Genomic DNA, 27,139 nt, shown 5'->3' with positions numbered 1-27,139 from the left:
CGTTTGTGTGCACGTGTACCTACATATTTACTTATAGATAGCTATTTATAGGTTGGCACGTAATTGTGTGCGTGTGGGCTTCCCCATTAAACTCTTGAGCCTGTTGAGAAAAGGACTGGGTTTTGTTTTTGTTTTTTTACTTTGTATGCTGGGACGTCAGGGTGGTCAAGACTTTTGTCTCGCCACGGGACTTCCGATGACTGGAGGAAAAAGTGAAGCTGAAGATTTTAGGCACCTCCGCCTCACTTACATCCAGATCAAGCCAAAAATCATGCATCTTGTCATTGGTCCTCTTCGGAAACGAAGGACCCACCACAGCCTCCCTAGATGGCACATCAGTAGGCGCTCACTAAACGTTTGTTGACTGTCGGTGGTGGGTCGCGGGGTTGTCTGTGGGACCCAGATTGGCACTGATTTATGTTCCCTGAAGGAGCCCTGCTCGTGGTGACGGAGCATTGCCCAAGAACAAGCAGGTCCTCAGACTGCGCACCGGGACTGCCCTTCTCTAGAACTTTGAGCAAACGCTTGGAGTTGTTAAGAGCACTAACCAGCAGCTGCAGTTTACATAATTTAATGCCTTTAGATAGCTCCACCTCAAAAGCAGCCCCGTCCCGCCCCTCCTTCCAGATTGGCCAATCCCAAATGGCTGTGTCCTTGACCACGCCCCCGGATGTACGTCACCCGCGGCCGTTACACAGAGTCGGCGGCTCTTGGGCGCGCGAGTTTTCAAATCGGTCTTTGGGAAAGAGCAGCATCGGACTCGATGGGACACGTTGATCTGGGTAAATGAGAACGTCAGGGAATCCGGCAGGGCCGGAGTACTCGGTGCGGAGCGGAGGACTGGGGGAAGTGAGTTAGCCCGCGAGCCGATGTTCCGTTAGGCTCGCGGGACCTGGGTTGGGTTGACTGGGCAGGGCCGGATCGGGCTGGGTGGAGGGCGGGTGGGCGACTCTAGCCTGGAGCTTTTTGGATCGACAAGTGGTGGGTGGGGCATGGACGAGCCAACCAATAGGAAAGCGAGTACCTGCCTGATGTCATCGGAAAGTCCGCTAAACGTGGGGGGTGGGTTTTGGGAGACCGCGTTTTCTTTGAGCTGGGGAGCGTGGTTATTGGAGTTGTTGATCTCTCTAGGGGCGGGGCATTCAGGCATTGGAAGGCCCGAGCTTTAAAAAAGATTATGATTTTAGGGGAAGGGTCGCTATAACCATTAGGGAAAATTACGAGTATTTTTTGAATAAACAAAATCAAGAGGGGAAAAAGAAGGAGAAAATAGGTAAAGAGAGAATATAAATAGGGGAGAGGGCATAGAAATAGGTATTGCAGGAATCCGTTTTGCAGGAGATGATTTCTCCTGACAGTGTGGGAGAAAGTCAGTATTGGGAAGTTACAATCTTTCTTTGCTTTAGGGAAACCCCGGTAACTTGAAAATCTTCAGTTTTTCTGAATATATAGGCATATAAAATAGGACATAGAAACAATGTAACGTTTTACCTGTCCTTCCCCGGGACCACATTTCAACCAAATTGACCTAAATCAAACTATTGCCTTCTCCATGCCTTTGCACAGGTGTCTTCTCAAGTTGGCAATTTACTGTTTCTTCCTCACCTCCACCTTAGGCCCAAAGCCGCCAAAGCTTTTCCTGATTTCTCCTTTCTCAACTTTACGGTAATGCAGTGCCTGAAGTTGGGAAACCCAAGTTCAAATTATCAGACACTTCCTAACTCTGTGACCCTTGCCAAATCACTTAATTTTTCTGTGTGACTCAATCTCCTCATCTGTAAAATGAGGATAGTAATAGCATCTACCTGACAGGATTATGAAGATCAGATGACAATAGCTTTCTTTAAGTCTTGACTAATATCCCATCATAAGAAGCCTTTCCCTTTCTAGTCTAATACCTTCTTTCTATATAACTTGTTTGCACTTATTTATTTGCTTGTTGCCTTTTTACATTTAGAATGTAAACTGTTTGAATTCAGGGACTTTCTTTTGTCTTTTTTGTGTCCTCATTGCTTAAGCACACTATGCCTAGCATGCAGGCATTTCATAAATATTTCTGTACTGACTCATTAGCATAATGGCTGGCATATAGATGGTAAATAAGTGGCTGGCTCAGCACAGTGATTGGTGAATAGTAGTAGATGCTTAATAAATATCTTTTCTCTCCCCCCCTTCTTCCTCCAGATGGATTCAACTGGCTTTTTGTTTCCTCAATATCTAGCATAATACTGTACACATAGGAAGTGCTCATTGAGTCAAATTTCCTCTTATGGTGGGTCCTCTCTACTATTCCCCTCTATCAGCTCCTATTTCTGCTCTGGTGTTTGCTCCTGCTCTGGCTGGTACTTCTCTGCTGTTTCTTTGCTTGCTTCCCTCCAGATCAGCCCAGCTCCTGTCATCTCTAACGTTTGCAAGGTGAAGAATAAGCACTGAATGCCTTTATGTATAACAAAGGATAAAGGAATAGTGAGAATACAAAGAGGGGAAATGAAGTTTTGCCCAGAGTCAAATAGGGAGTATTCTTGATTCAGTGGCCATTTCACAATATCATCAAATGCTAATTGACAATGAAATATAGTCAAACTAGAGAATCTATCTGTAGGCAAAGAGCTAAAATGATGAAAGGGATGGCGTTCAGGGCTGTTAAATAAGGAAGAATGAAGAAGATTAAAACTTCAGTTTAGGCGATATGTCCTTGGGTAACCCACATTTATACACTACAATACATAATGGTTCTCTTATGAATCTTGTAGTTGGAAATGTAAATATTAAATGGTTTGCCTAAGGCCTAATGATGATAGAAATTGTAGAAGCTGGAGCTTCTGACTCCAAATCCAGAGCCACTTATCCATTTGTTATTGTTCAGTCATTTGAGTTTACTCTGTGACCCCATGTGTTCTTTTCTTGACAAATATACTAGAGTGGATTACCATTTCCTTATTCAGCTCATTTTACAGATGAGAAAACTGAGGCAAATAGGGTTAAATGACTTGTCCAGGATCCCACAGCTAATAAGTATATGAAGTCAGATTTGAAGTTAGGTTTTCCTGATTCTAGGCTTGTGACCCTTCCACTGTGCTACCTAGTACCCCCTCTCATTACTACATTATACTAAATTCAATAAAAGAGTAAAGTCTGTGGGTGGGGTGGGCAAACCTAGGTTTTGATATAAAAATTACTCACATTTGTATAATGTGTTACACTTTACAAAATACTTTGTTCACAACAACCCTATTAATTGATTAGTACAAAGCTTGTTATCCCCATTTTACAGATAAGAAAACTGAGACTTATAAAGATATGAAGTGAACTTCCCAACTACTAAGTGGTAAAGCCAGAACCTAATAATTTCAAGTCCAGTGCTTTTTGTATTATTCATGGTGATTTGGACCAAGGACAAATGATTGCAGGTAAGTTTGGATCCAATAAAAAGATGTATATTAAAAAGAAAAAAAATAAAACTTTTTGATATCTTCTGTTTTTCATAGTTATTTTTTTGGCTATACTCCTCACCATTTTGTAAGCCTTATAAAGAAAAATCTGTTAAGCAAAACCAACTAACAAGTAATCATAAATGACAACTTATGAAATATTCCATCTCTGGTTCCCCCATCTCTCCAAGGAAAGTTGGGGATAGAGGGCAGCCTGAAGTGCATTTCCTTATTCCTTTTGTATTAAGATTGCTCATTACTGATATATGAGTTATATAGCAATCTGACATATTTAAGCCCTATCGGGCATAACTAAACCAAGCAACAAATTCCATTCAAGTGGCCTAGTTTCCCAGAAGAATAATTTTCAAATGTAAATAGATCCCATCCTTGTCTGTTAATTTTATATTTTTAATATATTCCTAGAAGTCTAAGATCATTGCTTCATGCACAGTGAAAAGTGTTCAGAATTTCCAGGAGAAAACTAATTTTGGTGTCAACAACTCTTTGAAGTTTGAATTTAAAGTCAGTAAAGAGGTCTTAGCATGTGCCTGGATTTGAGATCTTTGAGGCTTTCAGGGAAAACTATCTAACATTGATGTTTTGTAAGCATCCCCTCCATATAGTCAATATTAGGAAACCATAAACTCTAGGTTATTTTGGTGTAGAAGTCTTTCTCTACTCCTGAGTAGTTTTGCTTTCAGAGGTAGAATGAAGACTCCTCATTTTAAGGTCTTGCCAAGGATTTTTTCTTCTGTCCAAAACTTTGAGCCTCTTCCATGAGAAGTTTTAACAGAGCACTTGTTGGCGGCAGTATCTGATCTTTCTCCAATATTTTTCTTTTCCTCTCACTTCCCATACAACAGAGAACTGTTAGGCTGAAGCTCATTATTTTCATATGATTTCTGTTATTTTGGTTATTGATATAGTCAGTTATGCTAATGGTTTAATTAATATTGTATCAAATAAGACTGGTACTAACTATAATCAACTGAATAAACATTTTTTAAGTACCTATTATATATCAGCCACTGTACTAAGTAGTAGAAATACCCAAAAAAGGAAGCAGTAGACAGTCCCTGCCATGAGGGATCATAGTGTATTATCTTGGTGATAACTTTGTTATTCTCCAATTTCACATGAATCATAGGTTAAATCATATTCCCTAAATCTCAATTAGATACAATTTGCTACATAGAACATAGTTTCTATGGACTCTGAATCTTATTCCTCTTCTCCCCTGACATCAGTAGTGTAAAATGAGGTTTTTATATTAGTAATGATAGTATTATCTGTCTTCACATGAGCCCATAGTGAAAATTATTCATCAGACTTCTCTGGAAGGGAATGAAGAAAAGAGCAAGCATTTATTAAGCACCATGTCAAGTACTTTGTAAAAATTATTAGATCTTTACAATATAGGTGGTGATGTTATTTCCCCCCCCCCCCCCCTTTTTTTAATTATAGCTTTTTATTTACAGAACATATGCATGGGTAATTTTTCAACCTTCCTTGCAAAACCTTCTGTTCCAGTTTTTCCCCTTCTTCCCCTTACACCCCCTCCCCTAGATGGCAGGTAGTCCACTTCATGTTAAATATGTTATGTATATGTTAAATACAATATGTGTATACATATTTATACAATTATCTTGCTGCACAAGAAAAATCAGATTTACAAGCCATTCTTCAATTGATAAATGGTCAAAGGATATGAACAGACAATTTTCAGATGCTTAAATTGAAACTATTTCTACTCACATGAAAGGGTGTTCCAAATCACTATTGATCAGAGAAATACAAATTAAGACAACTCTGAGATACTGCTACACACCTATCAGATTGGGTAAGATGAGAGGAAAAGATAATGCTGAATGTTGGAGGAGATGCGGGAAAACTGGGACTTTGTATTGTTGCAAACTGATGCAATTGTTTGTGGAGTTGTGAACAAATCCAACCATTCCAGAGAACAATTTGGAATTATGCTCAAAAAGTTATCAAACTGTGCATACCCTTTTATCCATCAGTGTTACTACTGGGCTTATATCCCAAAGAGATACTAAAGAAGGGAAAGGGACCTACCTACCTGTATGTGCCAAAATGTTTATGGCAGCCCTTTTCGTAGTGGCTAGAAACTGGAAAATGAATGGATGCTCATCAATTGGAGAATGATTGGGTAAATTGTGGTATACGAATGTTATGGAATATTATTGTTTTGTAAATGACCAGCAGGATGAATACAGAGAGGCTTGGAAAGACTTACATGAGGTGATGCTGAGTGAAATGAACAGAACCAGGAGATCATTATACACTTCAACAACAGTACTATATGATGATCAATTCTGATGGATATCTTTGACAAAGAGAAGATCCAATTCATTTCCAATTGATCGATGATGGGCAGAATCAGCTACACCCAGAGAAAAAACACTGGGAAATGAATGTGGACTGTTTGCGTTTTTGTTTTTCTTCCCAGGATATTTTTATCTTCTGAATCCAATTCTTCTTGTGCAACAAGAGAACTGTATGGATCTGCCCATATATATTATATCTAGGATATACTTTAAAATGTTTACATATATAAGACTGCCTGCCATCTAGAGGAGGGGGTGGAGGGAGGGAAAGAAAAAGTTGGAACAGAAGTGATTGCAAGGGACAATGTTGTAAAAAATTACCCAGGCATGGGTTCTGTCAATAAAAAGCTATAATTAAAAAAAAAAGAAGAAAAGAAAAATCAGATTTAGAATGAAGGCAAAAATAACCTGAGAAGGAAAATAAAAATGCAAGCAGGCAATAACAGAAAGAGTAGAAATGCTATGTTGTGGTCCACACTCATTTCCCATAGTTCTATCACTGGGTGTAGCTGGTTCTCTTCATTACTGAACAATTGGAACTGATTTGGATCATCTCATTGTTGAAGAGAGCCACAGGATGTTATTCCATTTTACAGTTTTACATTTTACAGTTAAAAGAACTGAGGAAAAACAGGTTAAATGCCTTGCCCAAGATCAGGTAACTAGTAAGTATCTGAGGTTGGATTTGAGTTTGAATTTTTCTGACCCAGCCCATTACGTGGGCCAAGTTGACATATGCTTGTAGGAGAGGGTAGTTTCAATTTTTTAGTATTTACTGCCAAGTGTCATTAGATTTTAAACTCCCTCATGGCAGGGACTGTCTACTGCTTCCTTTTTTGGGTATTTCTACTACTTAGTACAGTGGCTGATATATAATAGGTGCTTAAAAAATGTTTATTCAGTTGATTCAGATCATTCAGTCAGCTTGCTGCCTGTGGAATTGTAATTTATAGTAAAGGTGATTTAAATCTGGCATATGGAAAATGTTGAGAATCACTACCGTTGCTGACATTAAATGTTGTTTTTGATATAGATTCTGAATTTGTGTTTTTTTTCTCATTTAGTCACAATGAGCAGCACAGGGCTTGAGACTGCTGGTCATCCCAATAGCATTTCTTCACCTGAAAATGTGTTCCTGACCCCCACATCCAAACAGCCAACTTTGAATATTTCTGGTACCCCTATCCTTGAAGATTTCCCTCAAAATGATGATGAATGGGAGAGAAGACAAAGACGGCGCTCCAGAGTTGTTGATCTACAGCTCAGTAGCACAGATTCACCACATTCAGTGGCATCCCCTTCTATTAGGTGAGTATAATTTTTGGCTTTCCACCAAATGTTTGGGAGGGTATTTTTATTCTGTGAGACCATTATGTATATTTGTATATCCCCAAGATATTTCTAAATGTGTATGTTCTGAATACCCATGTACAAGAATTGTGTTGTGTGGGGGGGGAGTATATCTAGCTATTTGCTTAATTGTGTTACTTTTTTAGGAAACCTGATACTCCATCATTACTGGTCCCAAAATTTACAAATACACAGATTGCAGATCATTATTCCACCTGCATCAAGTTGTCAACTGAAAATGTGAGTACCTACTATCCCATCTGGGTCCCTTTCTTCTGTAATAATGGTAGTTAGTTGCAATAAAAACTGATACTTTGAAAAATATTGCATGTCTATTAACTCATTTGATCCTTACAAGTACTTTGTGGACACGATCATTATTCCCATATTCAGACAAGGAAACTGAGAGTCCAGCAGAATAAATTACTCTTCTTAATGGGAAAGCTAGAATTCCCTTTTCAGACTTTTGACTATATCATATGTATCACTATTTTCTCTACATTAGAATCCTTCTCTCTGTGATTTACCTCCTGTGATACTTTGTTTTTGTCCTGGGACTTTGATCAAGTTAGTCAAGTGCTTTTTGCTTTAATCTCTTCTTTTAAAAAATGGAGTGATTGATACTACTTAGACCCAAATTTGTAATACCGGTTTTAAGATTTCTCTGTAGGGACAGCTAGATGCAACACTTATTAGCTGTGTGATTCTGGGCAAATCATTTAACCTTAATTGCCTTGCGCACACACACACACACACACACACACACACACACACACACAGACTTGATTGTAAAAGTGTATGATTAGTAATGACTTTATAATTTTATTCTGTAAGATATTTTCTGTACATCTGTAAGGTATGCAAGTATAGCCCTTTCCTGATGAGTTGCTTGTTTTACCTGTCAGTTACCTATGATATGTTTATTCAATTATGTGTGGGGAGGTTGTGCATGTGACTGAGCTTTTCCAAGTTCTTCATAATTTCCTTGTGCCTTTGCTCCTAGGGACAAAAACTGTTCTTAAGAGTCTTCTTTTCAGGTGGCATCATCTATCTGGGGCCTTATTTAGAAGTCAGAATAAACTTTTCTCTAATTTTCTGCTTTTTCTTTTTCTTCAGAAAATCACCACCAAGAATGCTTTTGGTTTGCACTTAATTGATTTTATGACTGAAATTCTCCAAGAAAAAGACTCTGAACTGACCAACTTTAAGGTAAAGAGAACTTATCAACCTTTCGTACCTTTGAACTGAAGGAGCAAATATATCTGGAAATATGAAGCATATCTCTTCTGAAGTGGGGCAATTTTGTAATCAGCACTTTAAGTGGGATGGAATACTTCGTCTTTTGTAGCTTTGCTTTGTCTTCATACCTAAACTTTTTTTTTTTTTTTAATTTTCGGCAGGGGAGTCAGTAGTTTGTAACCTTTAGCTTTTCCCTCATGCTCTCACATGCACCTCTTGCTTGTTTCAGGTAGCTGCTGGTACCTTGGATGCCAGCACCAAGATCTATGCTGTTCGAGTAGATGCTGTCCATGCTGATGTGTACAGAGTGCTTGGTGGACTAGGTAAAAATGCTCCTTCTGCAGAGGGAGCAGACAGTCAGGAGGCAGGTAGGTTGGGGTTTGTGATCTTGAAAGGTGGGAACAGAAGTTTATTCCATGAGTTTTTCTGTCAAATCAATTGTGCTGTCAGGTCAACTGATTTCAGTACCAGAATGAAGTCAAACGTAGCTCCTTAAAGAAATGTGACCTATTTTAAAACACAGGAGAGAGAGAAGAGATAAGATTCTGTTATCAAAGGGACTGAGGTACAGAGGACAAAGGCACAGAAAGAAAATATTCAGATGCTAAAATTATTTAGTATGGAAAGAGCATGAGAAGCCATTAAACCTTGAGCAACTCTGAAAGTCCCAGCCCAAATGCCTTTTAAAAAATGGGAAACCTGAAGATGCCAAAGGGCATATAACCCTATTAATGTAGTGGTTAGAAAGAAGTGTTAAGCAGGGAAACTTTGAAAACTATAAGTTGAAACCCATTTTATACTTAAATACATACAAATTCCATTTAATAGAGGTCTCTAGTTTCATGTAATAATCCTATTCTGGTCTACTGTGTAAATGGAAATATACAGAATAAAAATAAAGTAAAAAAAAACCAAAACCCTAAACCATCTAGTTAGTTAATTGGGACCTGCTGATACATGAGTTGGTTTTAAAAGGATTTAGTTAATGATGAACATTTGATACCTGTTCAGGTCATCTCAGCTCTAGGGCACAGACTGAAAGCTTTCAGGAACCAGGAATTCCCCTTCTAACAATGAGTATACTATTACTAATGAATGAGTACCTTGGTCTCTGAGTAAGGAGGTATGTCTGCAACTGAAAACTCATCTGCAGAATGTTGATAAATAGTAAACTGATGAAGTAGCTAAGTTTTTATGTTAGTACAGTGGATTAGGTAGTTCTGGTACCTGGAATGAACCTCATTCCAGCTAAGACCCTGTTTTATACTGAGGCACCTTTATAATTCCTTGACTCACTTAACTGTTTTGTAGTGAATTTATTTCCTGGCTGTACAGTCAGTTTTCTCTTATTCTTTTAGATGGAAGCTCTGCTGCACCAGGTACCATCAAAAAAGTCCAGAAACCTAAAAAGAAGCACCAGGGTAAAACTATTGAACAGAATCTAAACAATATCAATGTCTCGGAGGCAGATCGAAAATATGAGGTAAGGGAATAAAGGTATAAAATTAACCCCATTATCACCAATCAGATCTTTGATTACTTCATTCCTTTCTCTGCTCCTCTTGCGTGTCTGATCATAAATAGGATGTTTATCAAATCTGTATATGATAGCAACTAGATAAAGAAATATGATCTCATTAGACTAAAATAATAAGCCAAATCTAATAAGATTAAATTTCATCTAGGATTAATATAAAATTCTGTACTAAAATTTTTTCTTTTTTAATTTATAAATAGTATTTTATTTTTTCTAATTACATGTAAAGATAGTTTTTAGCATTCATTTTTAAAAGATCTTGAGTTTGAAATTTTTTCTCTCCTCCCCATCCCTCTCTCCAAGATGGCAAGCTATATTACATAGGTTTGCACTTAAATTTTAAAATTTTAATTTTCAAATGCAAATGAGTCCTGAAAATGTTATCTTATTAAACAGGCTAGATTTTGCTTCCATAACAGTGTTTATTTGTAATATAAAACTCTTCCCTCCCTCTCCAAAAGAATTCTGAAATTTTGGTTGGAGAATATAAATAGATTTCAGAAATTTTGTCAGGCTCTGTGACTGCAAATTGAATTAGCAAATGAAAAGAAACTGAGCTTTTCTGGAGGGAAAGGAAGAGCATTTAGTCACAAACTGTCCAACTTGTTTGGACATCATCAAATAATACTACTGATAATTATAAATCACCTTATGTTTACATAACACTTTAAGGTTTGCAAAGCTCTTTGCAAATGTTGTTTTATTTTGTCTTCCCCACCACCCTGGGAGTTTGATGCTGTTATTATTAGTAGAGGAAGCTAAGTGGGTTGAATGCTAGGCAGAAAGTCAAGAAGACTTGAGTTTAAGTGTGGCCTGAGATACTTATTAGCTGTGTGATCCTGGGTAAGTCCTGTTTACCCCTGTCTCTTCAACTGAATTATAGCATCAGCTGCCCACAGGGTTGTTTTGAGGGTCAAATAAGATATTTATTTAGTACTTAGAACAGTGCCTGGCCTTAGTAGGCTCTCTATAAATGATTATTCCCTTCTCTTCTTTCCCTTCCCCATTTTACATATGAGGAAAGTGAGGCAGCATTGGTAAAGTGACTTACCCAGGGTCATACAGCTAGTGTCTGCAACTGGAGGTTTGTGGTTTGTTTGTTTTGTTTTAATTAGTGGTCATTTGAATAAATAGTTTGGACTCACAGAAACCAAGAAAGGGAATTGAAAGAGAGTTGTTTGGTTTCAGGAAGTAGTTTAGGGGAGACAGCATGGTGCAATAAAAAAAGCTTTAAGTTTATGGTCAGATGAGGACCTGGTTTATAATCTTGGGGCTGCCACTGTACTGCTTTTGTTACTTTGGGTAAGCTGCACGATCTTCTGGGTCACATAGTGGCTAAGGTGGGACAAGAACCCATCTATCTTATCTCCAAGCCTTGTATTTTTCTAAAAGCATTATGTTACCCAACAGAGATTTAGAGCTAAAAGAAATATTACAGCTCATCTAGTTCAACTCCCTCTTTTTTGCAAATGAGGAAACCAAGAACCCATCTTAACCCATTAGCTCAGTTTCCTCATCGGTACAATGGGAATGATAATATTTATCATGTTTCTGTGTTATCTCTTCCAAATGTTGCATTTTGGGTTTTTTTGGGTATTTTTTTATTGATAATTTTTGTTTTTATCAACAAGTATATCTTCTTTCTGAAGACCTATTTTTTGGAACAAAGAACACAAAAGAAATGGGAGAAAAAGCATTTCAACACAACTAAAGCAATACATCTTTAACCAGTTTGACAACATTCCATACTTATAATCTCCCACCTTCTACAAGGAAGGCAAGGAAATGCATTTCATCGTCTTTGGGGCAAACTTGAAGGTTATAGTTACTTAGTGTTCAGTTTCTTTTTGTTGTCATTCTTTTCATATATGTTATCGTATCATTGTATACATTGTTTTCCTGATTGTTTACTTTGTGTCAGTTCATATGTCTTCCCATGTTTCTCTATATTTTTTATTTTCATCATTTCTTATCTTAGAATAAAATTTTATTCCATTCATATGCCACAATTTGTTTAGTTGTCCCTCAGTAAACAGGCATTTATTTGCTTCCAATTCATAGATATTATGAAAAGAACTGACAAATATTTTGGTGTGTATTGGACCTTTCTTTTTATCTTTATCCTCCTTAGCTTAGGAGTGGAATCTCATAGTCGAAGGGATATTGCTTTCCAGAACCTTGCAAGATTCATTGTAGAAAGAGGCAGTATATAAAGATACAGACATGATCTTTAAGAGGACTTCTTCCTTCTAAGCTTAGTTCTTCACTTCTGGCTTGATCTGTCTTCAGCAGCTTTAATTAAAATTTTCACTGAAGTCTCAAGGTTTGGATTCTGAGGCTAGCAAAGTTCTCATCTCCTGGTCTTTACATGAAAGTATAGCTGTAATTGTAGCTGCATTTGACAGGTGCTGATAACAAAACAGATGGACAGGTTTGATTCCCATTGTTACAAGTTATTTTCTCTGGTGGGTAAAAAAAATGCCAATACTGTCATTGTTTTCAAGTTCTTTTTCTTAGTAGTTACTAAGTTCTGGGAATGCTGAAGTTCCCTGGAATTTAGGAACGCTATCCTCATCATCACATTGGATTCCCATCTCTGTCTCTCTTGCTCCTTTTTCCTCTATCAGCTATTAGATCTGGTTCTCATTTTGTTTCTACACTTAAACACTTATATTTGCTTTTCCTTTTCCTTTTTCATTTCTAGCAAATTGTATTAGGAAAACCCTCCACTAGATTTAAATAGTCTAGAGACCGGGATTCACATTTCAATTCTATTACTTACTAGCTGTATTTCCACAAACTATTTAATTTCTCTAAGCATCAGTTTTCGCAAACGAGGACAATCTTACTGAACTGCCATACCTGTTAGGTATGTTAAAAGAACAAAAATGCCATATAAGTGTCTTCTATTACTATTATTATCATCATCGTTATCAATATTGTCATTATTCTTTCTATGCTTGATGCCCTAACCCTCTTACAGCTCAGGCATTTAGTATGTGTATTGTGCTTCCCTCCTCCAGTTATTTCTGTTATTTCCCCACAATTTCCTATTCTTGTGCTTCACCTTTCTCCCCCTGTCTCAACTCATTTGCATCTGCCTTAGAAATCTGAAGATTACAGATTTATAGCAAGAATGGATCTTGAAAAGTCATCTTTTCCAACCCCCTCATTTTATAGCTGGGGAAACATGAGAGAATAAGTGCTTTGCTCAAAGTAGTCAGTAACAAAGCTGTGATTCAAACCCAATTCTTCTTTTTTCAGATCTGAAATATTTGTCTTCTAATTCTATAACACTTCTCTCATTTTCCAAGATCTTTCACAAATAGCTGCCTGTTTTTTAGCAAGCAAATTGACTTGTTCTTTCAGTACCTTGGGATACAGTTTGTCTGGACTGGTGACTGACATTCATTGGCAACAAGGAGGTACTCTTCCTATCCCGTGGCTCTTCTTGAAGCCTTTTTTGTTCTCTTTCAATTACAGACATTTACTGAATACTTACTCTGTAACAGGCACTCTGGATCATTCTCTTTGAAAGAAGCAAAATAGAAGTGGAGTTGTTCTCCTTTCCCTCATTTCACATGGTTTCTGCCTTGAGTAGTAGTCATCCCTTTTTGTAACCTTTTTTGCTCAATATAACTTAAAATCTTTTTTTTGTTGTTATTTCAATGCTTTCTCATTTCTTTAGGCATTCATTTTGAGCTTTAGCTCTTCTGAAGCTTTTTTTTAAAGGATTTTGCCATCGTTTTATATTAATCTTCTTTTACTTGTACTTGCTTCTTTTTCTGTGCATACCTTAGAAAAATCTTTTTGGTCAATGGATTCCCTGTGCATCTGTATTTATTTCTTTAGACTTCCTTTCTTTCTATCCCCGCCTCCTTTTCTTCCTCATCAGAATTGTTTTTCTTCTTCACTTATTTCTAAGTTCTTATCTTTGCTGAATCTTCCACATCTCACTTGGGCTCCTATTTTATTTCCTCTAGTATTGGATATTATCTTTTTTTTTTTTTTTTCCCCTTCATGAAGATTTACAGAATTTTGCAGAATGTAATGTAACAGCACTGGCAAAAAAAGTGTTAGGATGAAGTCTTAGATGTGGAAACAACTTGTTTCATAGACCTTACACTATAATAGTCTACTTTAAAATGGCATAGTTATTATCTGGACAAGGAATTGAGAAAGCATTTGTTGTATAGATCTTATCTGTTAGAGAGAAACCGATTGAAAAATTACACAGTATTACTATTGGCATCTGCCTGAACATAGAAATAATTTTGTTAGACCCATTTTTGTTTTTTAAATTCTATTTGTTTGGAAAGCATTTTACCTGTATTAGTTTGCAATTTCATTTCTTTCAAAGTGCTAAGGTAAACCATAACTCCATCTCTGTCCAGATATGTTGTTGGTCAGTTAAGTTGTATCCAACTCTTTATGACCCTATAGGTCATAGCACTCCATAGCACTATCTCCTGAAGTTTATCCAAGCTCATGTTTCTTGCTTCCATGACATTATTTATTTGTTTCATCCTGCTTTCCCCTTCTTTTGCCTTCAATCTTTCCCAACATCAGGGTCTTTTCCAGTGAGTCCTATCTTCTCATTATTATGTGCACCAAGTATTTAAATTCAGACTTGAATGATTTCCAAATGAATGAGGTTTTACTATAATTTTATTTGTTTTCTTATCACTGTCTGTTTCTTAATCATGTCATTACATCTTTTGTATTTGCACGCAGATTGATCCCATGTTTCAGAAGACAGCTGCCTCATTTGATGAGTGTAGCACTGCTGGGGTATTTCTCTCTAGTCTTCACTGTTCTGACTACAGGAGTGAGCTCCTCTTTCATTCTGATGTCCGGCCCCTCTCCACTGCAGAGCCTCTGAAGTTCCCAGCTTTGGGATCGGTGGAAGTAGCAGATTTTAAAAGTAGGTACAAATACCCCAACAAAGGCATTTGAGTCCCAAACAAAATTGGATCCAAGCACTTGGAATTAAAATCCTGGGTTCAAGTTTAGCATTGCCAAATTGTTTAAACTCTTTGGATTCTACTTTCTTCATCTGAAAAATAAAAAAATACCTGCCCTACTCACCTCATAGGGTTATTGTGAGGCTTGAATGAGATTACTATGTAAAGTACTTTGTAATCTTAAAGTAACAAATATCAGCTGTTATTATTTGTGAGGATCAAATGGGATATGGTTTGTTAAAGTGCTTTATAGATTATAAAATGCTCCACAAATGTCAGTAGTTTTTATTATTTGTGTGCCACTACTTCTAAGTGATCTCCATTAAAGATTAGAGAACTTGTTTTAAATTGCATATCTTGTTTGCATTGAGTACCTTAGAGACGCTAAAGGAATGGTTTGTCAAATCACAGATTGTTTTTCCCTGGCAAATCAAACCAAAAACAATTGCAAGGAATGATTTGCTAGTCATTGTAACTTGGTACAAGTTTTCATTATAAACCAGGGTTTATAATATATAAATATATGTATGTGTATGTATGTGTGTGTGTGTGTGTGTGTGTGTAGATATACTCAGAACATAGCAATTTCTAGCTTAATCAAAACATGACTTTATTTCTTACCACAAAGAAGAGTACATTTCAGTGTAGCAAGGAATACTGTAATGTTCAGGCTAGCTTTCTGAAGGTCTTCCGGAAGGGCCTTGGTCTCAGCAGAACTACAAGGATGGACAGGAATAGAGTCCAAAGTCTTTATTTTCTCCTTCACAGTCTGTGTCTGTCATAGTCCGACCCAGTCTCCTCCAGCAGTCTGATAATCTGCCAATCTCAACCAGTCTCCCTCTGAATCTGACTTTGTCCCCAGTTCTTTCAGCCCTTAAATACCCTATTACATCATTACAGTATACTGAATATAAGCCAATCTAGAGTGATTATATCATTATATCAAACTAGAGTGATAATATCATTATATCATACTAAGATATATGTGAACTAGAGAATCATCTCATTAATTCCACTGAGTTAACACTTTGTTTCAAGTATACTTCTTTCAAGTAACTTCTCCAAAGTTCCAGCCCTCTACAGAATACTATGGAGAAGTTTCTTATCCATCTGTGCAACATGAGACATTTTTATACCCTCAAAGGATAAAAATTAAATGGGTTTTATACATGATAAGTGGAGAGATACAGAGCTGGATGTTAGTGGAGTTATCTTAAGTGGAATCACAAAAGCTCAGCAGTAGTGGAAGAGGTAGATTATTGGGAAGTTCCAAGAAAGAAAAATACAATGGATAACTGATAACCGCAGGTAGTATGAGCGCTTCCATTGTGCTAAAGAATGCCAAATTTCACTTGGAGAAAAAAAACTTTTTCCTACTATAAAAAGTTTAAACAAAAAAAGTTCTACTGTTTTTTTTCAGGTTAGTAATACTTATCCTATTCATATGCCTTTGCATATTGTCTCTCAAAGCACAATAGGATAGGCTTAAAATTCTTCTTCTGAAGAATTCTTCAGCTTTTTATGGATTAGTTCCTATACTCATACTGCAGAATCTTCAGATAACTCTAGAATTTTAATGTTTGGACTTAGAATAGAGGCCTCAAGATATAGATGACTACCTGAAAAGGTTTATAGAGATATATATAGAAATATTTTGCTACTTAGTGTAGGAAGTTCTGAGGAGATGAGACTTGACCATCTCCAGGGTGGTTTAGTTCAAATCTTTTTGGGACTCTTCTTTTGCCAATCAGAATTCCTGCAGAGACCCTAGAAGTGACTCACATCTTTTGAAGATCACCCTGATTGTTAATTCCCCAGTCATACTGGAAAATCACCTCCTTCTCTAAATTCGCATCCCCATCCCCATCCTCCTGGCATTTGTGAGTTAGGGAAAGGGTCACCTGGGCTTAATAATCCAAATGTATACCTTAATTTTAGTCCAGCATTGTCCTAGGGATATGGTAGTTATAAGCTTGGGGCATTCTATAGAAAAGTATCTACTAGACAGGCTCTTGGGTTGCAGACTAGACCTCTGGTTCATATTTACATGGTGTATAATATTTACATAATATGCTATGATATTTGGCCCCTTCCTGGGGACTATCTAATACATAGAGTCCCTATTTCTACAACCTGCCTTTTCTTGTTTGTGTGTCTTTTAAGGTGTGACTGTCCAAATAAAGTGTTTGTTTGTAAATATGAATATTGTCATATTTCCTTCTGATGTAGGCAAACTAGATGATTTAAGACCAAAAAATAAGATTCTAGGATTGGTTACAAATTCCTAAGGCATTTTTTTAGCTTCTCTAGCTCCAATGTAGGGTTTACAAATTATTTGGAGGAAAAAAGTCAGTGCTTGAGAGTCTTTTCTCAGAGTAGCACATAAACCTCCCCTGCAGAAAATATTGTATGTGTGCTGGCATGCGCACATTGCAAAGACCAATTCCAGCTGACTAAAAATACACAAAGCTGACTTTCAGCCACTTCTGTTGGTAACTTTGATACAATGCTCTCAGTCAGAACATAATGAGTGAATCATTTTCATTTTGACATTGAATTGAAATGGATGAGAAAAGTAATTTATCTGATTTTGAATCTCTGTAATCTTCCCGCCAGCTGCCCTGCTGCAGTGTGTGGAGGAGCGCCAGATTTGCCCTTCGCTGGCTGAGTTCCAGTTTTCTAAGTGGGACAGTGATGCTGTTACTGAGGTATAGAGTCAACTTTTAGTGTAATTGCTCTGGGTGAGTCCCAGAGCATGTATTTGTGGTTTGGTTGAATGTGCCCAGCGTATTCTCAGTCCAAGATTAGTTCAGACAGATGGGAACAAAAACTCTGAAACTCATTCTTACTTAACCAGTTGTAGGGAAAATATTTCCTTTGGCACGTTTGTAGGAACAAAAACCTGAAGGGTAATACAAACAGCCCTATGTTAGAAAACAAAATGAATTCTGGAATTTGTTTCTTATTATCTTTTCTCCTCTGCTTCATGGTGGGGAGGCAGCCCTACTTAAGTAAAGCCTTAGTAGGATTAACTCTCCATTGCTGATTATCCCAATAGCCTCTGTGTTCTGAGGTTGCTCTGTAAGCTTCAGGAATTTCCTGCTCTTTGAGGTTATGTCCCTTGGCACAGAGTTTCCTGAGAAATCATGATGTGTAAAGCTTTCCTTTGTTTATTTTTAGCTTGGCCCCTTTAGCCTCCTCATTAAAATTAAGAAAACAAATGGTCTCCATGGAAAATTGTTTTCCCTAAAACATGTAGTTTGTGGATTGAATTCCTGTTTCATGTACTACATTATGTGCCTGGCAACAGTACAATTCCATTCTGTATTGTGCCTTATAAACTTCCTCAGCTCTTTATTTATGACAAGAATGCTGGGCTTAGAAGTAGGGGTGGGAGAGTGGTAGGAAGAGAGCAGTGGAGTAATTAAAACATGTAGGTAAAGAAATAGAACTTTTAGTTAAAATTTAAAAGTAAGAAGATGTGGTGAGAGTGTTGAACAAATAATTACTAACTCATTGAGGGAAGATTGAGTAGGTCACTTGATTGGGGATTTTTTTTTCCTCTCTTTTTTTTCTCAATTACATGTAAAAAAAAAAATTGATATTTAAAAAAAAGTTTTGAGTTCCAAATTCTCTCTTACCCTCTTCTCCCTCCTTGAGAAGGGAAGCAATTTGATATAGATTATACACGTGCAGTCATACAAACCATACTTCCATCTTAGCCATGTTCTAAAAAAGCTACCCCTAGCCCCACCCCCAAAAAGAAAAAAACAACCAATCTAAGAAAAATAAAGAAAGCAAAAAAAGGTATGCTTAAAATGCATTGAGACTCCATCATTTCTTCCTCTGAATGAGGATAGCATTTTTCATCACAAGTCCTTTGAAATTACCTTAGATCATTATATTGCTGAGAATAGCTAAGTCATTCACAGTTGATCATCATACAATAATGCTGTTAACTGTTTACAACATTCTTTTTTCACTTCACTTTTTATCAGTTTATATAAGCTTTCCCAGGTTTTTCTGAAAGTATCCTGCTCATAATTACTTAGGACATAGTAATATTCCATCACAATCATATACCATTACTTGTTCAGCAATTCCTCATCCCCTCAGTTTACAATTCTTTCTTACTACAAAATTATTTTCGTACATAATCTGCATTTGTCTTGTCAATATTGATTTAGAGTATTTTAATTATGGGCTCATATTCAAGGATCCATAGACCTTTTGGGGTGTCTCTGGATAGTTTTTTTGGGGGATGCTACAAACTTGGATATAGGAAAATATTGCACACCTATTTTCACTTTGTTAATCTATTACACAATCCTTTCATTCTGAATTAAAAAAACAACAAAACACAGTATTCTAAGAAGAGATCCTTGGATTTCACCAGACTGCCAAAGGGATTCATGACACACACAAAAAGTTAAGAATCCTAAGTGTTGATATATTCTTTCTGTTCTTTTTAGTCTTTGTCAGTTCTGGTGGACAAGTTTAAGAAGAGTGATCAGGTATTTGATGTTAATTCCGAGATTGAAGATAGTGATAGTGAGGAGTGTGCTGGTATGCCTGTGGAAGATGACTTTGATGCAGACATGCATGATCAAACAGCAGGAGGGGATCATGAGTTCAGAAGTTGCCAGAAGTCTTCTGAATTCAAAAATTCCAGGTAAAATTAAAGAAAAAGCAGACTTTTAGAGCAAAGGAAAATTTTTTTATTGTGAACTTTTCATATCAGTTTTTAGTAGATTTCCTATGGGGATATTTGATTCTAGCTGTATTTTGATGGAAGTTTGTGTGCTATATTTCAGATATTGCTAGTTTGTAATTTTTTTCTTTTAATAAGACTCAACATAGACTGGTAGGAAGTTGTTTTGAATTTTTTATCTGTGAAAGAAATCATCATTCTTATAAATAACAATTCCACCACATATTGTGAGCATACAGAGCCTGCACCTGATTGAATTAAGCAGTTGTCAAGGAGGGGAAAAGGAATGCATAGGATATAGTTCATAAGTTATTCCTTTTAGTGGAATAGCTACCACCAAAAGTAGAATGTGGGACAATCTAGTTTAGAGATGAATGGGATCCTAAAGGTCAGTCACTTCATCTTTCTACTCAAAATAAAAAATTTCTTCGATAACATCCCTGACAAGTTGTCACATAATAGCTGCTTAAACATTTAGAAGGATGGGGAATTTTTATGTTTTCATTATATGCTAGTTTTTTTTTTAATGAATATTTGTGTATGTATCAAGTTACTCTGCTAGACTTTTAAATTCCATGAGAGAAGGGACTATGAAGGCATAGTCTATATTTTTATGTCTTTCTCTAATGCCTTCAGAAAGCATACAACAAATGTTTGTTAAGTTGACTTGAATGCTCTTCTATTTTTGGATGCTCCTAATTGTTAGTAAATTTCTTTAGTTGAAATCCACCTTCCTAAAACTTAGATGTGTTCATTGTTCCTCACAGAAGTCTAATCTCTGCTTTTCGGTTTTTTGAAGAGAGTTTTCACCTCTTCTAAATCTTTTCTGAATGTATTTCAACTTGTGAATATAATATTCTTGCTATAGTATGACTTGTGTAAAGTCCAGTAATTTTTCCCTCTTCCCTTTTATTTTGAGCACTACTATTTTTTTTTAATTGAAGTTTATTTTCTAAACATGCAAGGATAGTCTTTCAACAATAGGCTTGTGTTCCCATTTGCCTTTCCTTCTGCCATCCCCTCCCCTAAATGGCATGTAATGCAATATATGTTGAACATAGTAAAATATATATGTTAAATCCAATATAGGCATACATATTCATACAATTTTCTTGCTGTACAAGAAAAATCACATCACAAAGTTAAGAAAAATGAGAAAGAATGTAAAATTCAAGCAAACCACAACAAAAAAAGTGAAAATGCTCTGTTGTGATCTACTCTCAGTTCCCACAATTCTCCTCTGGGTGTAAATGGCTCTCTCCATCACAGGTCTATTGAAATTTGTCTGAATCTCATTGTTAAAAAGAGCCACATCCATCAGAATTGATCCTTGTATAATCTTCTTGTTGCTGTGTATAATGATCTCTTGGTTCTCCTCATTTCACTTAGCATTAGTTAATCTAAGTCTCTTCAGGCCTCTCTGAAATCATCCTGCTGAATAATATTCCATAACATTCATATACCATAATTTTTTCAGCCATTCTCCAACTGATGGGCATCCATTCAGTTTCTAGTTTCTTTCCACTACAAAAAGGGTAAGCACTAGTATTAACATAGCTTAAGACTATAATAACTTTCTTGACCACCATTTCAGATTGTTCATTGAAGTTGAATTTGTGGTCAACTAAAATCTCTTAAGTTTTTATATGTACTCATTTTAATTTTAATACATTTGTTGTTGTTGTGAGTTTTTCAGAGAGCTCCCTGTGTATCTACATAGATCTTTAGATGCTGCTCTCACTTCATCTTTATTTGCTAACATTTTAAATTTTGCTTTTGATGATTTGTAATCCCTTCTGAATTATCTTCCATTTTGTTGTCTTATGCTATTAGATCATGTTTATTATTTCTCTGAATTTTCTAAAATATGATTTCTAAAGATTGGAGAATATGGCTGATAGTACTTGGTATCCATGGCTATTGTCAGTTTCATTCAAGCAGTAATCTCCTATGAGTCTTCGGCCTTTCTGTAGCTTCATCCTATTCAGGCCCCACAGCGTAGCCAGGCCTCTTCACCCAAGTAAATTGGAGGCCTGGGATGGAAAACCTGAGAAGCAGCAGCAGCACTCTGATATCTGATTGAAACAGGACAAACTAAGAGGACATTCATCTTATCAGAAGCAAGGGTGCTGCCGGTTTAAGCTTCCATCCCCTTCCCTCCTGGAGAATCTGGGCCTTTTTTTTTTCTTCCATCGTGCTTCTCCAGAAGCAGAGAAAGAAATGAGTGTCTGGGCTGGTGCAGGTCATAGGGAGATCCCATTTTATGATACTCTCCTTTCTGCCATTCTCTCCACTTAGTTACAAGGTGGTGAAATTTAGTGTTCTTTCTCTTGTACCATACTGATTACATTTTACTTGGCTGTTTATCTGGATAATTTGAATCCCAATCTTTGCTCACTGTGATCCACCCTTCATACAGTTGCCAGAATAATTTTCCTATATCTGATCATGTAATTCACGTCATTAAGAACCTTCAGTGACTCCCTATGACCTCTAGGGTAAAGTAAAACTTGACATTTAAAGGCAGAGTTTGTCTCACATTATAATTTTCCTTCATATACTGTTTCAGCCAAGTATGATATTACTTAAACTCAGAATTCTACCTCCCACCTCCATGATTTTGTATAAATTGTCTTCATTCTTAAAAAAATTCTTAAAATATTCATTCTTTAAAAATATTCATCCTTTAGAATTCCTATCTTCTTCTTGTCAAGACTTAATTCATGTATCACCTCCAATAGGAAGCCCTTTGTGGTCCTCTTAGTGTTTTTGTAAATTATCATATAAATTATATGTTTCTATGTTTTACATCCTCCAGTAGATTGTAATATCCTTGAGGGTAGGGATCATTGTTTATTTGTCTTCATATCTCACAGTACCTAGAGATTTTTTATGTGCTACCCTGAGGGGTCTCTGTACATACACTCCTCTCTTCCCTTACTCCCCACCCCCCCTGCTCTCTACACACACACACACACACACACACACACACACACACACACACACACACACACCACTTTTTCCTGGTTGTTTTTTTTTTTTTTTTTGCCCTGGGTTCAAAAATTCTGAATTTTACTTCGCCTTCTGTGCTTCTGCTTCCTTTGAAAGATGGAATTATCAATGAGGCATGTCAAGAATTGATCTACCACTTTGCTTTTTATTAGAGTAAGACTTCCAGCAGAAGTTTGTTTAGTTGAAACTGCCCCACATCACTACAGTAGCATCACTATGGCAATTTTGTGATCTGCATCACGAAAGCACTTTCTGTCTACCTCTTAGCTCAGGTTAGAAAAGCTAGTATACTGGAACGTCATTATACTGTCATGCTTCTCCCCTCGGGTCTTTAGATTTCCACTTAGATATAGTTATATCTTTTTGATATGAATTATCTTTATTTTGCCACTTTTATGTAATCTTTTCTTTGGGAAAAAAGTATATCCTTTCATTACCAGTAATGAGCATGATCCCAACACATTTTGGTGATGTCCATGAGGATTCTAGTTTGCTCTTTTAATGAAAATCTCAAGTTCACTTTACTCATTATCACTTTGTGTATTGAGACATAGATATCTAAGGTCGTAAATATTATTTCCAGTGGCCATTATTTCTTCCTATGAATTATTGATTATTCACTCCACTATTTTTTATCTTATAGACTTTCCAAGTTGTTTGTTATTTTTAATCTCTTTCAGGTGTTTTTTGTTTACTTTTGGATCCCTGATAATTGTCTGGCTCCCAACAAAGTATAAGTTCTGAAGGACAAGTAATTTTTGTCTTTGTATTCCCAGCATCTAATGTACTATCTGGTACTTTTTTTGTTGTTGTTGATTTGAATTGAAATGAATGGAATTCAAATAGTGGTCACTGAGGATACAGAAATGAAAACCATACAGTTCCTACTCTCCAGAAGCTTATAGTTGAGTTGGGTATGATCAAGTAAGAAACATAATTACATAAATATGATACAGGGTAGAATTTGATAAGGGCAAAGAAAGGGGTCTAGACAAAAATACCATAAGAAATATACAAGGAAATACTTTCAGTAGGTGGGATCAAGGAAAATTTCTTTTTATTTATTTATCTATCATCTATATTTATTTATTTATTTCAATAGCCTTTTATTTACAGGTTATATGTATGGGTAACTTTACAGCATTGACAATTGCCAAACCTCTTGTTCCAATTTTTCCCCTCCTTCCCCACCCCCTCCCCTAGATGTCAGGATGACCTGTAGATGTTAAATATATTAAAGTATAAATTAGATACAATAAGTATGCATGACCAAATCATTATTTTGCTGTACAAAAAGAATTGGATTCTGAAATATTGTACAATTAGCCTGTGAAGGAAATCAGAAATGCAGGTGGGCAAAAATATAGGGATTTGGAATTCAATGTAATGGTTCTTAGTCATCTCCCAGAGTTCTTTCCCTGGGTGTAACTGGTTCAGTTCATCACTGCTCCACTGGAACTGATTTGGTTGATCTCATTGCTGAGGATGGTCAGGTCCATCAGAATTGGTCTTCATATATTGTTGTTGAAGTATATAATGATCTCAGTCAGAGAAAATTTCAAGGAAGATGTATCATCTAAGCTTTATCTTGAAAGAAGAGAAGGATTTCAATAGGTGAGATTTTTTTTTTTAAACTTTCTTTTTTTTCAGGCTGAGATTTGAAGAGACTATGTTCCAGGCAAAGAACCAGGAAGGGTAGGATTCAGTTGAGACTAGATAGCATCATTTTGTAATGGACTCAACTTATCATTCTTTATGAACTTCCTCTAGTGCCACCTAAAAAATAGTAGTAGAATGTTCTGGGTGACCTAGGGTTTCAACCTCTCTGTGGCTCACAGTGTAAAATCGTGTGATTTCTACTTCCTCAGTCTTTTGCATCTGTCTTTTTTTCTCCATTCAGATAGCTTCTCTCCTAGGACATACTAAGTTTCTTATACTGAGATTATTGCAGTAGCCTCTTGATTTTTCTCTCTGTTTCACACACAATTTCCAATCCATCCTCCCACAGGTGCCAAAGTGATTTTCCTAAAGTGTTGTTTTGACCATGTCATTCCTCTACTGAAAAAACTTGAACGACCAATAATAGTTAAAGTTCCCAGTTAGCTCAAGTGGCTGTTATAGTGTTTTTTTTTTGTTTTTTGTTTTTTTTATATTTTTTTTTTTAAATTTTTTATTTAATAATTACATTATATTGACACTCATTTCTGTTCCGATTTTTTTCCCCTCCCTCCCTCCACCCCCTCCCCTAGATGGCAAGCAGTCCTTTATATGTTGGATATGTTGCAGTATATCCTAGATACAATATATGTTTGCAGAACCGAACAGTTCTCTTGTTGCGTAGGGAGAATTGGATTCAGAAGGTATAAATAATCCGGGAAGAGAAACAAAAATGCAGATAGTTCACATTCGTTTCCCAGTGTTCTTTCTTTGGGTGTAGCTGCTTTTGTCCGTCATTTATCAATTGAAACTCAGGTCTCTTTGTCAAAGAAATCCACTTCCATCAAAATATGTCCTCATACAATATCGTTGTCGAAGTGTATAATGATCTCCTGGTTCTGCTCATTTCACTTAGCATCAGTTCATGAAGGTCTCTCCAAGCCTCTCTGTATTCATCCTGCTGGTCATTTCTTACAGAACAATAATATTCCATAACATTCATATACCACAATTTACCCAGCCATTCTCCAATTGATGGGCATCCATTCATTTTCCAGTTTCTAGCCACTACAAACAGGGCTGCTACAAACATTTTGGCACATACAGGTCCCTTTCCCTTCTTTAGTATTTCTTTGGGATATAAGCCCAATAGAAACACTGCTGGATCAAAGGATATGCACATTTTGATAATTTTTTGGGCATAATTCCAGATTGCTCTCCAGAATGGTTGGATTCGTTCACAACTCCACCAACAATGCATTAGTGTCCCAGTTTTCCCGCATCCCCTCCAACATTCATCATTATTTTTTCCTGTCATCTTAGCCAATCTGACAGGTGTGTAGTGGTATCTCAGAGTTGTCTTAATTTGCATTTCTCTGATCAATAATGATTTGGAACACTCTTTCATATGAGTGGTAATAGTTTCAATCTCATCCTCTGAAAATTGTCTGTTCATATCCTTTGACCATTTATCAATTGGAGAATGGCTTGATTTCTTATAAATTTGAGTCAGTTCTCTATATATTTTGGAAATGAGGCCTTTATCAGAACCTTTAACTGTGAAAATGTTTTCCCAGTTTGTTGCTTCCCTTCTAATCTTGTTTGCATTAGTTTTATTTGTACAAAGGCTTTTTAATTTGATGTAATCGAAATTTTCTATTCTGTGATCAGTAATGGTCTCTAGTTCATCTTTGGTCACAAATTTCTTTCTCCTCCACAAGTCTGAGAGATAAACTATTCTATGTTCCTCTAATTTATTTATAGTCTCGTTCTTTATGCCTAGGTCATAGACCCATTTTGATCTTATCTTGGTATATGGTGTTAAGTGTGGGTCCATGCCTAATTTCTGCCATACTAATTTCCAATTATCCCAGCAGTTTTTATCAAATATTGAATTCTTTTCCCAGAAGTTAGGGGCTTTGGGTTTGTCAAACACTAGATTGCTATAATTGACTATTCTGTCTTGTGAGCCTAGCCTTTTCCACTGATCCACTAATCTATTTCTTAGCCAATACCAAATGGTTTTGGTGACTGCTGCTTTATAATATAATTTTAGATCAGGTACAGCTAGGCCACCTTCATTTGATTTTTTTTTCATTAGTTCCCTTGAGATTCTCGACTTTTTATTGTTCCATATGAATTTTGTTGTTATTTTTTCTAGATCAATAAAATATTTTCTTGGAAGTCTGATTGGTATAGCACTAAATAAATAGATTAGTTTAGGGAGTATTGTCATCTTTATTATGTTCGCTCGGCCAATCCAAGAGCACTTAATATTTTTCCAATTATTTAAGTCTGACTTTATTTGTGTGGAGACTTTTTTATAATTTTGCTCATATAATTCCTGACTTTCCTTTGGTAGATAGATTCCCAAATATTTTATGGTATCAACAGTTATTCTGAATGGAATTTCTCTTTGTATCTCTTGCTGTTGGGTTTTGTTGGTGATGTATAAAAATGCTGAGGATTTATGGGGATTTATTTTGTAGCCAGCTACTTTGCTAAAATTATGAATTATTTCCAATAGCTTTTTGGTAGAATCTCTGGGGTTCTCTAGGTATACCATCATATCATCTGCAAAGAGTGATAGTTTGGTTTCCTCATTGCCTACTCTAATTCCTTTTATATCTTTCTCGACTCTTATTGCCGAGGCTAGTGTTTCTAATACGATATTAAATAATAATGGTGATAGTGGGCAACCTTGCTTCACTCCAGATCTTACTGGGAAAGGTTCCAGTTTTTCCCCATTGCATATGATGCTTACTGATGGTTTTAAATATATGCTCCTGACTATTTTAAGGAAAAGTCCATTTATTCCCATGCTCTCAAGTGTTTTTATTAGGAATGGATGTTGGATTTTATCAAATGCTTTTTCTGCATCTATTGAG

At 36.3% G+C, this 27,139-nt stretch overlaps 1 protein-coding gene across 3 annotated transcripts in view; it reads left to right on the top strand.

Moving 5' to 3' along the window:
• Positions 1-671: 671 nt before the first annotated feature.
• Positions 672-27,139, top strand: part of NCAPH (non-SMC condensin I complex subunit H) — a 52,563-nt gene continuing 26,095 nt past the window's right edge. For 2 of the 3 annotated variants that reach the window (XM_051975758.1, XM_051975756.1), the window contains exons 1-10: positions 672-782; positions 3,275-3,410; positions 6,847-7,090; positions 7,279-7,372; positions 8,249-8,341; positions 8,601-8,739; positions 9,730-9,854; positions 14,643-14,832; positions 17,489-17,580; positions 19,345-19,544. In XM_051975758.1, coding sequence (XP_051831718.1) covers positions 3,401-3,410; positions 6,847-7,090; positions 7,279-7,372; positions 8,249-8,341; positions 8,601-8,739; positions 9,730-9,854; positions 14,643-14,832; positions 17,489-17,580; positions 19,345-19,544 — 1,187 coding nt within the window. In that variant the 5' untranslated portion in view covers positions 672-782; positions 3,275-3,400. Of the gene's footprint in view, positions 850-3,274; positions 3,411-6,846; positions 7,091-7,278; positions 7,373-8,248; positions 8,342-8,600; positions 8,740-9,729; positions 9,855-14,642; positions 14,833-17,488; positions 17,581-19,344; positions 19,545-27,139 lie in introns of all 3 variants that reach the window. The other variant, XM_051975757.1, reaches the window with a different exon arrangement.

The sequence above is a fragment of the Antechinus flavipes genome, chromosome 2 (genome assembly GCF_016432865.1).
Source record: "Antechinus flavipes isolate AdamAnt ecotype Samford, QLD, Australia chromosome 2, AdamAnt_v2, whole genome shotgun sequence".
NCBI lineage: Eukaryota > Metazoa > Chordata > Mammalia > Dasyuromorphia > Dasyuridae > Antechinus > Antechinus flavipes.
The sequence above is the reverse complement of the archived record's forward strand: the minus strand, read 5'-3'. Positions and strand labels throughout refer to the sequence as shown.